Source organism: Nicotiana attenuata, unplaced genomic scaffold, assembly GCF_001879085.1.
Source record: "Nicotiana attenuata strain UT unplaced genomic scaffold, NIATTr2, whole genome shotgun sequence".
Lineage (NCBI taxonomy): Eukaryota > Viridiplantae > Streptophyta > Magnoliopsida > Solanales > Solanaceae > Nicotiana > Nicotiana attenuata.
This window is the reverse complement of record NW_017670559.1, coordinates 359,260-371,999: the sequence shown is the minus strand read 5'-3', so window position 1 is coordinate 371,999 and position 12,740 is coordinate 359,260. Positions and strand designations below refer to the sequence as shown.

Here is a 12,740-nt window from a genome sequence, read left to right as displayed (position 1 = left end):
TCTTCGGAGGTATCGATGCTCCACAAGAACCCATGGTCAGGAGAACAAAAATTTCCATCACCAGGGAAAAGTGAACTCGAGGTTATTTGCCCGAGGATGCCCTCACGTTCAGCAACGAAGACATTGAGGCTCTATCTTAGCCCCATAACGACGCATTGGTAATTTCTTTTCTTGTAAATACATTTCAAATTAAGCGTGTGCTTGTGGATTCGGGTAGCTCGGCCAACATCATCAGGTCGAGGGTGGTGGAGCAGCTCGGACTGCTCCACCAAATCGTGCCCGCCTTTCGAGTCCTCAACGGGTTCAACATGGCGAGCAAAACAACGAAAGGGGAAATCACCCTCTCGGTCAACGTGACCGGCACTACCCAAAATGCCAAATTCCATATCATCGAAAGAGACATGAGATACAACGCCTTGCTCGGTAGGCCGTGGATACACTGCATGAGAGTAGTACCATCCACCCTTCACCAATTGATGAAGTTCCCGGCAAAAGACGACATAAAAACCGTATATGGGGAACAACATGCAGCAAGGGAAATGTTCGCGGTGCACGATGTAGCACCGGCACCTACGCCCCAAACATCGAAGGAGCCAAAGGATAAGCAAACAGTAAAGTAGCAATAACAAGCTATATTCTCGGCTACACCCGACTAAACTAGCAAAGGATCGTGCCCTGTCCTGAAAACAACTATTCGAAGCACATCGAGGCTCAAGGTGCCATCGGCATTAAGGTATCATCTCCCCTTTTTTAGTTACATTTCACACTAATCTATGTGCAGGTATCCGATCGAAACAGCCAAAGCGCTTTCCAACTGGAAGACCTTAGGTTCCAAAAGCATACGCTGCACTCTTTTCCTTCGACTGGGTTTTATCCCAATAAGGGTTTTACCGGCAAGGTTTTTTACGAGGCAACATCTACATGCTACCTAAGGAAGGCTTAACAAGTATTCAAGGCTTCTCTTCAATCAACCTCGAATACTGAGGGGTATCCCCCCGGAAGGTCACCTCCTCGGAGAAGCCAAGATGTGCTGAACGGGGTCTCGATAGGAAAATGATGTACCGGACCAAACGGTCGAATGAATCGTGTCTGTATAAAATAACCGAGACCTTGACAGCAAAAACGTGTATACTTGTACCAAGCAATCAAAGAATACTTTCCCCTCCATCAAAGCATTTCGCGTTCAAAGAAGCTCGGTATTTTTACAAAAACAGCTCCAGAGCCAAAAATCGTCCCGAACACTCGGGGACTGGCGTCAAAAACTCGAAGCTAAGCCCTCATTGAGGCAACATTAAGATTGCAAAAACGGCTTTAGAAGCCAAAAAATGTCCCGAACACTCGGGGATTGGCGTCGAAAACTCAAGGCCACATGACCTCCGGGTCGGAAACTCCAAACTCTTAAGCCCTTAATGAGGCAATACCAAGTTTACAAGGAATGGCTCCCGAGCCAAGAAACTTTTGATGACTCAGGGACCGCCAACTGCCACCCCATCGATCCGTCAAAAACGCGAGGCTATAAGGCCCCATACGGGCAATCTCGAGCGCGTAAGACCTTCATAAGGCAATATCAAATCTATAAGACCTTCATAAGGCAATATCAAATCTGTAACCAAAACAGTAATACCTCAAAGGCATGTAAAACTTTTAAGACCTTACAAAAGGCATAATCCCGATATTAAAGTTAAGGCTATATATCGAACTTATAAGACCCCTAAAAAGGCATACCCTCGATATAGACGTCGAAACTACTTCACTCGGGGACTGAAAGGCTCCGGCCAAACACAACGACTACAGTCACAAGGCTGTACCAGCAAAACTAACGCGACTCGGAGACGCCCGACCATCACTATGAAATCACAGGCCTTCAATTACTTCGAAAAAACTTTGAAAAGAACCAGTTAAAACAGGCTACCCTCGACATAGGCAAAAGGGCTTCGACCATGTCAGCTCCAAAATATAGGCTTCGAAACACTCAGCCATCGAGCAAAACCTCCCGAGGTGCTCGTTCATCGCCACATAACGACTCACGATCGAGGTTTTTATCGAACCGTCGAAGAGTCGGGCAAACACAATTTCAAAAAATCCTTAACGAGGGAATAATAAAGCCTATATTAGAGGTTGTACCGACCTAATGCGTAAGAGCCACTGTCGCCAGCCCATATAAAAGGTCATACCGACCCAATGCGTAAGAGCTATTGCGGCCAGCCCATATAAAAGGTCGTACCGACCAAACGCGTAAGAGCCTAAGGGCCAGCTTTTTAATTCAAAAACTTAAGGGCCAATAAGTTCGAGTCAAAACTCGACTCGGAGACTGAACCCGAAACAGTTAACTACATATGCCTAAGAGCAAAAGCATAAGAGCTTAAACGCCGACTTACACTAAAAGGTCGTCCCGACCAAACGCGTAAGAGCCTACGGGCAATCCGAACGAGCCCCGGGGCCATACAATAAACCTAAGGGTTCTTCTTTCAAAGACCAGTTCATCTGGCTAACGACTAACAAACATCGAAGCAAAAGGAAGTGCATGAAAAATAAAGTCGCAAGGCTTCCTTTTATACATATATGCGAAAAATACAAGCTCCATTTACAATGTTCCCTGAAAGCACTATACACAGAACCGGAAAAGGAAGGCCTAATCTACGTCCCCATCGGGGACTATGGCCCGTCGACCTCTTTCTCGCTATCGTCGGCATCGAACAGAAGGGATTTAGCGTCAGACTCATCCGCCTTTGCCTGCTTTACCTCTTTCGAGAGGTCAAAGCCCCTAGCATGGATCTCCTCGAGGGTTTACCTTCGAGATTTGCACCGAGCATATTCCTTGCTCCTGCTCTCACGGTCAAGAGCCCTTCTCAGCTCAGCTCAGCTCGAGCATCAGAAGCGTCCTTCAAATAGACCGCCACTTTCTTGTCAGCCTTAGTTCGGCTCAATACGGCTTCGGCCCGGGCATCCACAATTTTGGCCTTCACCTTCAGAAGCTCAAACTCGAGCCTTGTAATCATGTCCGCTTGGACCAGGCTGTTCTCGCATGCCACGCGAAGTTGAACTTCGAAGGCGGAAGCTTTGGACAAAGCGGCCTTTTCCACCGCAACCCGAGCGTCCACCCGAGCCTTCAATTCATCGCACTGGCACTTACTTTGGCCAATTTCACCCTCGAGGCGTTCCAGGTCCTCCGACTTCCTCTGAAACTAGAATGAACGAGACATCAGCCTCAAGGATAGAAAAGGGAACATGCACCCCTTAGAACAAAATTTACCTGCTCTTCGAGGTAGCTTTCATAGTTCAGGCTTCGACTCGCCTCATACCGCAAGTGTGCCAACTCATCTTCTCTCTCATCGCAATGAAGCCTGAGGGATTTCTCCCCATCCACGGCTTTTCGCAGCATGGCCTCACAACGAAGCAGCTCAGACTTGAGCTTGTTAAAAGCCTGCGAAGGAGAAACTCGATAAGAGAGAAAAAGCTGCAAAAACTAGAGAACCGATACAATCGGCCAAAACTCACCACAGAGTAGAGCCGCTGAGCTTCCTCAAAAGTCGAGCGCACGTCCACTAGTCTGGCTCCATCAACCCCAGTAAAACCACTCCTGATCGTGACACGGCCGCTCGATACATGCGGTCCCTGGCCTCGAGCATCCCTCAAAGTACCTTCGATGGGAGGAGAAGTCGGCGGCAGAGAACCCTTATTCCTCGCCTCGAGCGCTGCAGGCTCGGCTGATGCATCCTCACTAGGCCTCCGGGCTGGACTCATCCTGCTATAAGCATCGTCACTCTGCGAAGGCTCTTTTCGCTTATTATTCGGCCCCAAAGCTGATGATTCTTCCCCCTTTCCGGGAAGGCACGGTCTCACTTCAGAGAACCCTCCCAATGCCTACACAGTCGGAATCAATACGCTTAAAAGGAGGGTGCTTTCCAAAAAAGAGCAAAATCGCATAGCATGTACCGTGGTGTTTTGCCTCCCATATGCCCGTAGACAGATCTCGCCACTTACGACCGTCATGAGTCGAATAGATCATCAACTTTCGAGCCCAATCCGTCATGTCAGGGACCTCGTATGGCGTCCATGAAATTGTTGCAGAAAGGGAAGGAAAAACGCATTTACGGAGCCCGCCTCCACCATGAGCAAAGCAAGCAAAACAACAAAGACACAAGTGTACCATTTACGTGCGAAATTCCATTCCTCGGGAAACGGCAGGAACTCCATTGGGATAATATCAGCAGGCCGTACTCGGATGAACCGGCTCATCCATTCCCAATCCCCATCTTCTTCGTCATCAACAATGAAAGGCCTAGTGGATCGGCATCGCAGGGTTAGCAGGCCTCGATGGTGAAAAGGCCGGTACAACCTGATAAGGTGACTGAGGGTAAAATCGAGCCCTGCTCCCTCCGCGAAGAATTGCATCATCAGTACTATACGCCAAAATGACGGTGAACCTGTGCCAAGGTAGCCCGATATTTTTTACAGAAATTGAGCACAACCCTATCGAGGGGGCCCAGCGTAAAGGGGTACGTGCATACGTTCAGAAACCCCTCGGCACGGTCCATAATTCTCTCTTCCGGGGAAGGTACCTGCAGTACTACTTTCTCCCCCATCCACAATCTTTTATCACTAACTCAAGATTCCTCTCTCCTATCAGAGAGGTAAGCTTCGAAGCATACTCCCAATGGCCCTGAGCATTGGGAGGTTTTCCTGTAGGAAAATTCCCCCTCGAAGCAAAATGTCCTAAAGGCGGCTCGCCTGACTCCGGCGACGCGCCACCAACCAGGCAGGGATCAGTGGCGGAACTTCCTTCTCCTTGCCAAACGAATCCTCGCGCAACAACCATAACTGTGGCAAAATCAGAGAACTGGAGCGGAAATCTGAGCAAAGATTCCTAAGTTAAAATAGTGAAGAACTTAACGTAGAGAGAAGAAATCTATGAAGAAGAATAAGACACTCAGGATAGAGGAATCCTCAAAGGAGAGAAAATAAACCTATATATGGAAACAAGCGGTGACTGTTCGCCCGCCTCAAAGGCTAGTTAAAAATGCTGGCTAAGCCATTATCACTTTGGGAAGATGTACCGGCGCGATCGCCTCGATCGTTTTATAACCATGTCATACAATCTATGCGGTCGTACGACATTTCGGGGATCAAAAACCCCCGCATCAACAAGCCTCGAGATGGTACCCGATCTCAAGAACCTCTATCAAAAGGAAGATAGGCTCTAAAGAGCCCTTGACATCGTTACAGGCCTCGAGATAGTACCCGATCTCGAGGATCTCTATCAAGAGGAAGATAGGCTCTAAGGAGCCATTGATATCGTAGGCCTCGAGATGGTACCCGATCTCGAGGTCCTCTGTCGAGAAGAAGATAGGCTCTAAGGAGCCATTGATATCGTAAGCCTCGAGATGGTACCCGATCTCGAGGTCCTCTGTCGAGAAGAAGATAGGCTCTAAGGAACCATTGATGTCATTACAATCCTCGAGATGGTACCTGATCTCGAGGACCTTTGTCAAAAAAGAAGATAGGTTACAAGGAGCCATTGATATCACTACAAGCCTCGAGATGGGTACCCGATTTCGAGGATCTCTGTAAAAAAGAAGATAAGTTCTAAAAACCTACTCATATGGGCTTGACCTCGAGGTGGTACCCTACCTCGAGGATTTCTGCTATTGCAAGTGCGGGTCATTTACCCGAGCTACCCGAGCCTGAGCCAAGTCTCACTCAAAGACTACTGATAAAACCTTAGGGCTATTTCTCGCCTTCGGGTCCAGTTAAATGTCCTCTCGGTTACTTTAATCCAGGGGCTATCCGAACTCAGACGAACTCTCGTCCGGGATCTATTTGCAACACCTTAAGGTTATCTTCACTCTAGGTTCAAAGCAAGTTTTCAGGTCACCCGAGCTTGAGCGAGCTCTCATTCGGGGACTGCTTGCGAAAGCCTAAAGGCTATCTTTATTCTCGGACGACCGAGCTAGTTTCCCCTCGAGGACTATTGACGGGGTCGGATGGGCTAGGTTTCGTTCTATAGATTCGAAGCCCTAGTTTCACTCAAGGGTCCCGGTGGCCTACGCTTGTATCTATCCAACCCGAGCTCAGTCCGAGGGATGACAAAGCGCTCCACAGGATATCGTACTAATCAATCAGGAGCCGAGGAAATACCTGCACCCGGGCCCGGTATTCGGACCGATCGGAAGAGTCATGCACTCAGATTCTTCACAAATGCAAATAAAGGAAAATCCAACATAAATTATAGACAAATTGAAGAAACTTCTTTGCATTAATAGACGTTGATTACAAAAGGCCCGTGAAGGGACCTTACATGTGAGTACAAAAGCCCACGAAGGGTCTTTACACAGAAACAAAGAAGCGAAAGTAACATCTCAAAGTCTAATCTGCTCTCGGGGGTACATCCTCGGGAGCAATGCCTTTGAGAATCATTTCTTCGGGGCCCCACCTCGACCTTCCAAATGGCATCTTCAAGGATGAGGAAGAAGCAGAAAATGATGAAGAAGCAGAAAAAGATGAAGAGGGGGCCATGACTCGCCAAAGAGCAAAAGCTCTTTGCAGGCCTTGCCGACACGGCTACTTTGAGCCCACTTCTTGGAACATTGTGACGTGCAGGGTAGTAGCTGGTAGCGCCGCTTCACTCCACGAAAAGCAAAAGGGGTGAAGCTCCATACCCAGCCGAAGTAGGGAGGTGAGCAGCTGTGTAAAGTTCGAACGTCCTCCGGAGCAGCAGTGTAAAGTTCAAATGTCTTCCTGAGTAGGAAAAAATCCAACGCCCCCTCCCCTTATTGTCTCGAGCCAACGATGATAGCAACAACAACAACAACAACAACGACGACGACAAAAAACTAGTGCGATCCCACTCAGTAGGGGAAAGCTCTGAGAAAGAGCCATAACAACTGGCAAGAACGCCGTCGTATGACCTTGCGGCCATAGGCTTTAAACATAGGAAATAAAATTGGACGAAGATGAAGAGAAGTAAGGAGCCGAAGATTGTTGAAGAATGACTGCATGAAGTTTTGGTTCAAGAAAGCTTCCATTTATAGAAAGGAGGAAGCGTAACCAACAGCGCAATCAATGCCTCTGGGAAACGTGCCGACGGCACAATCAATGTCTTGGGAGACCGATCGACAGGCACAATCAATGCCTATTGAGAAACGGATCGGCGGTGATATTATCGCCTTGAGAAAGTAAAATGGTGTTACATCAAATGCTCCTCGGAAAGACGTGTCGATGGGACGTCTCAGTTATCAGAAAAGCTGACGTCATGAGGATGACATCATCGCAAAAGGCTCGAGGGGATCGGTGTCAAAATCGTTTCTTATCATTTTATTCTAAGAAACGCTGGGACTATCTGTATACGGTAAAAATCAAAGGGCTCGATTTTATGATCACTAGGGCGCCTCAAAAAAGACCACACTTGGGAGGCTCGAAGTCTAGCTCGGAGTTCGCCCCCGAGGGTTCGTGATGATCGACCTCGAGGCAGTGCAAACCAACGGCTGCGACACACCAGCAGGAAATTCCCAAGGCATATGATCAAAACCGACAAAGCCTGCAAGGGGAACACTAGTCTGTACCAGACTAGTAAGTAGTTGTTCCAGCTATGTTTCTTTGTAATAGTTACTCATGTGCTCTGATGGGATTTCCCTCCTTATATAAAGGGGATCCTTGTCATTTTGTAGAAGGATCTGATACGCAAGATACAACATATTTCATTCAATAGAAGAACATTCTTTCTGCTCTTTAACTAGAACATACTCTCTATTTGACTCTATCACTTACATTTATTGCTTTACTTACATTTATTATATCTCATCAATTGTTCTTCATTTATTGCTCGTTATTGGTCATAAAGAGCCGCAATCACGGCCTTAATAGTTGTTAATCCTTCATCGACTGACCCTTTACGAGCATCTGACTTGACATCGAGGCCCCGCACGCGCTAGCTCGAGGCCCCGATTCTCAACCGTTTGGTTTGGTTTCTAAAGCCATCTTCAATCTCTTATCTTATTTTCTAACCTCGTCACTTAGCATCTACTACTTAACAACTAGCATAAAAATAGATCACATATTTTTTAGAACCACAAAATTAAATTTAATTGTTATTACCGTTTTCAAGGTAAACAGAGTCCTTATGAAATTCTAAGGAAATTGAGTCCGTAAACAATTTTTCCGGGAAAAAATATAGGCTTTGGTGCAATTTTACAAACTATAATATGCCATTGTAAACAGAGCTCCAGAAATGGTTGTCTATTCGGCGATGAGAGGTAGTAAATACCCCGCGGAATAATTAAGGTATCCAAGTTAGATCGAACATCACTTTTATAAATAAAGGAAATTGTTGTCCGCTCAATTTGATTGCCAAGCTAACGGCAGAAAAATCACAAATAGTTCTGCCCATCGGCTGATCGAGTTTCTTTTTACCGCTACATGGATTTTGAATGCTGAATACCGACAAGAGGGGTTGCGCAGATGGTCAGCAGCACCCCTCACCTATGACTCCAGAGTCGTGGGTTTGAGTCACCAAAGGAGTAATAGCTCCAACAAAGTAAGGGAATTAAAAAAAAAATGCTAAATACCCAAATTTCTATGATTAATATTTTCTATCTTAATATATCTTCACCTTTGATTTTCCCTCGCCTCACCGAATAAGTTTGACATCTAAACTTGTTGTACTACATGGTTTTGGTGGCGTTGAAGTCTCTTATTGTACTCTAAATTTTAACATGTAATACATTATACTCTAGGCAAGTCGATTTGTATCTATTTGACATCTATCCACACATTTTACCGATCAAAAGAATTCTGTACACATTTTTATTTGGTTAGTATTATAGTATTACACGATACAAAAAGAGCAATGCAACCCACTATGATTTGTTTCTTCTACACAAGGGTACACCGCTGCTCAACTCCCTTACCAAACTCTCTCCCTTTTTATTTCTGTCAAAAGTTTGAGCAATTTTGACAGCAATTGAATATCTTAGCTCAGCCATTTGCAAATTCCAATAGTATATTTCCACTTCAGAAGGTATGATGCAAGGTTTCCACCATGAGCATTTCAAACCTGGTCGACAAAAGCAGACAACTATACAGCACAGCTCTTCATCTTTTGTCATCAAATGCTTTAGCTTTTTCTACAGATTCCATTGCTTCTTCAAATGATTTCTACACTCAAAGATCACAAAGAAGATTATTATGGAAAATTATTCGACATGTTACTGATTACTATATCAAATACTTCTAGGACTGAATGATGAAACTCTGCAAGTCATATAAATCTACACAGAAACATTAAAACTACAAAAGCAAGAAGATAAGAGATTGAAAAAATAAGCTGCAAAAGTTAGAGCAAACAATATCCTAAACCAAGTAACATTGTCAAACTAAAGACCAATATCTAATCCTACCATTGATACTAGAAAAAAGGAGGATCAAATATATTTAAGTGTATGCAATAGTAAAACCTTGCTTGGGCTACACTTGTTTGGTTCAGTATGAAATAGTGTGCTTGTTAATCTAATCTGTATGCTGTTTCAATTAATGGGAAGTGTAAGGATGGTGATGGATAAAAGGAAGAGAAGTCATACTCCAGAATTTTGCATCTTCCATAGTGCCTCCCCACCTGCATCAACTGCATATGTTGCACCTAACAATATACTGTAGAAAATATATATCAGTGATGTCCCGAGAAGATCTTAACTGGGTCAACATTGAGGTAAATAACTTATCCACACGAGAAACATTGAGATAAAACAGAAGAGCAAGGCGATGTCTTAGAGAGTCGAGTTGTTCGCATGAATCAGAAAGTTTAGGATCTAAAGCTTGTACAGTACAACAACAACGACAAACCTAGTGTAATCCCACAAAATGAGGGTCTAGGAGGGGTAGAGTGTATGCACACCTTACCCCTACCTTGGGAAGGTAGAGATGCCGTTTTCAATAGACCCCCGGCTCAAGGTAAAAGTAAAAGAAACAGACAATAAGTAGTAACAACAACAAGATAAGGTGATAAAGTGACATGGTGCTAAAATAATCGAAGGACAATTATTACAACAACTTCCTCTAGAGCTTAAAGACAAATCATTCAATATTGGCATGACACAGGACCAACTGGAGCATGATGGATATTGAAAATTCATATAGCCAACTCAAACTAGTCTGAGATTTGAAGGACATTTATTCATGTTCTTGTACCACTAATCTAACTTTTTATTTTTTTGTATCAATCAAATAATATCATATAAAATGAAGTAGGGGAACACAATACAAAAGCCCCACAAAATATTAAAAGGAAAAAGGGCAAACGGGAAAGGAGAATTACCCAGCTAAGGCAGCATTGAGGAGAAACGCGCGCGTGTTCATGAACCGCATAACCATCTCCAATTTGGTAAAAGCGCTAGCAGAACCCCCATTTGCAGGCCGACTATACCCATATCCATAACCGTGATTATTCCTATAACTGTTCTGATAACTATTACGGTAATAATTGTCACTATTACCACCACTATAATAATTATTCGCAGAATTTCGGTAACTATTTTGATGAATATTGTAATCGGCGCGTTTGCGATCGTCGATCAGAGTCTCGTACGCTTCGGAAACTTGCTTGAATTTGAGAGTAGCGTTTTCCTTTAACTGCTGCGGTGAATGTGCGTGCTTGTCGGGGTGAAATTCCATTGCCAATTTTCGAAACGCTTGTTTAATATCTTCTTTGCTTGCGCTTCGTGTTAACCCTAATATTTTGTAGTTATCCATTGTTTGTTGTTTTCAGCTAATTTTTCTGTCAATTTGGAGGAAGTGGAAATGGAGGTTTCAGAGGTTATGCATGTGTAACTATGGCAGAAAAAGAGAGAAGTACGTGACCTCGTGGAGCTTCCATGGCCGTGAGCTCTTCGTCAATCGCTGTAAATGTTAAAGTCACTCGATTCGAAGATTTTTCTCTTTCCTTCTCAAGGATTCGAAGATTGTAAATGTCAAAGATAAAAGTAGTACGGTAAGAATATATATATATATATACTTGTCACGACACCGGTTGGCCTTCCATGAACCATAGTGACGGCACCTAGTCTCTACAACTAGGTAAGCCTAAATTGCGGAAAAGAAACCAAAATTTGCGGAAGTAAACAATTTAAAACAGAAATAAGAAAAATAAACAGTGGTAGGATGTGCCTCTCGGCATACACCATATTTAATTCTCAAAACCAATACATAAATCCAAGACCCGGAAATCCATGAATCACATAATACAGAAGGCCTAATACGAAACAGCAGGAATACATAATACAGAAGGGCTAATAACAAGAACTGAAATACAGAAGGGCTAATACTAAACAGCAGGAATAGAAAGAGACTCCTCGGTCTGTGGACGCGGCAAATATACCTCGAAGTCGCTATAGCAGTCGTCTCGCCTCAAGGGTGGTAGGACTGAGTCGAAGTACCTGGATCTGCACATGAAAAACATGCGTAGGAAGGGCATGAGTACACCACAGCGGTACTCAGTAACTGCCAAGCCTAACCTCGGTTGGGTAGTGACGAGGAAGGTCAGGGCCCTACTGAGGTTTAATAAGATATAAGGTTTAACAGTGTGAAATAACACTGTAAGTAAGTAACACAAGATATAAAAGACAGCAACAACTATCATAGAGGCAAGTAAAACACAGTAAGAGAACACAACTCAGCTCCAAGATAACAACCGGGGATCTCCCAAGATACCGTCCTGTAGTCCCCAAATATAAATATCATCTCCAGTGGATCTCCCGGGTGCAGTCCCGTAGTCCAACGCATAAATGTGCAGGGGGATCTCCCTGAATACAATTCTGTAGTCCCAAAGTAAACATACAGGGGAGCTCCTGGGATACCGTCCCGTAGTCCCAAAGTAAAAGTGCAGGGGGATCTCCCGGAATACCGTTCCGTAGTCCCAAAGTAAATACACAGCAACAACAAGAATTCAATCCAAACAATTTCATATCAAAGTGAAGCAGGTAATCCTAACCTAGCATAATTCACGTAATACAATTAAGGCAGTTAAGGCAAATAGAGCAATTTAGTCAAATAGACATGTTTCTCTAAGCTACAGCAGGTTTAATGTCCAAACAGTGTAAGCAAGAAAAGGAAGAACACAATTCAAGGCTATTTTTAATGAAAAAGAACGGATTTCCAACAATTAGCACAAGTACGCGCTCGTCACCTCACGTACGAGGCATTTCAATTACCACAATATCACTCCTAAGGGGAAAAGTCCCCCACACAAGGTTAGACAAGCCACTTACCTCGAATAAAGCTCAAATCAACCCAAAATCACGCCTTTGCCACGAGTATTCGACTCCAAATGGCCCAAATCTATTGAATTCAATTGCATATCGTAAATAACACTTCAAGTAACTGATTCTACGATTTAATTCTAAGCTAATACGCAAAATTAGGTAAAATGACCAAAACGCCCCTCGGGCCCACGTCTCGGAATCGGGTAAAATTTATATTTTCGGAATCCTCACACTCACACGAGTCTATTCATATAAGAATCTCCCAAATCGGAGGTCAAAAAAACCAATCAAAACCCAATCTCTTGGTCTAAGAACTTTTTCTCTAATTTCTACCAAAATTTCGAAATTAAAGGATGAATTTGAGTGAAGATTCATGGAATTTAGTCTAAACAGAGTAAGAATCACTTACCCAAGTCGCCCAGGTAAAAATCCCTTCAAAAATCGTGATCTCCCGAGCTCCCAAGTCCAAAATATGAGTTATGGCCTAAA

The 12,740-nt window shown here is 44.2% G+C and overlaps 1 protein-coding gene across 1 annotated transcript; it reads right to left on the bottom strand.

The window, feature by feature from the left end:
• Window positions 1-8,741: 8,741 nt before the first annotated feature.
• On the bottom strand, window positions 8,742-10,963 carry LOC109240947 (chaperone protein dnaJ 72). Its single transcript, XM_019407637.1, has 3 exons — window positions 10,310-10,963; window positions 9,576-9,645; window positions 8,742-9,153 (listed from the first exon to the last, which is right to left on the bottom strand). The coding sequence occupies exons 1-3, from the start codon at window positions 10,741-10,743 to the stop codon at window positions 9,091-9,093; spliced, it is 567 nt and encodes a 188-aa protein (XP_019263182.1). The 5' UTR covers window positions 10,744-10,963; the 3' UTR covers window positions 8,742-9,090.
• Window positions 10,964-12,740: the final 1,777 nt, after the last annotated feature.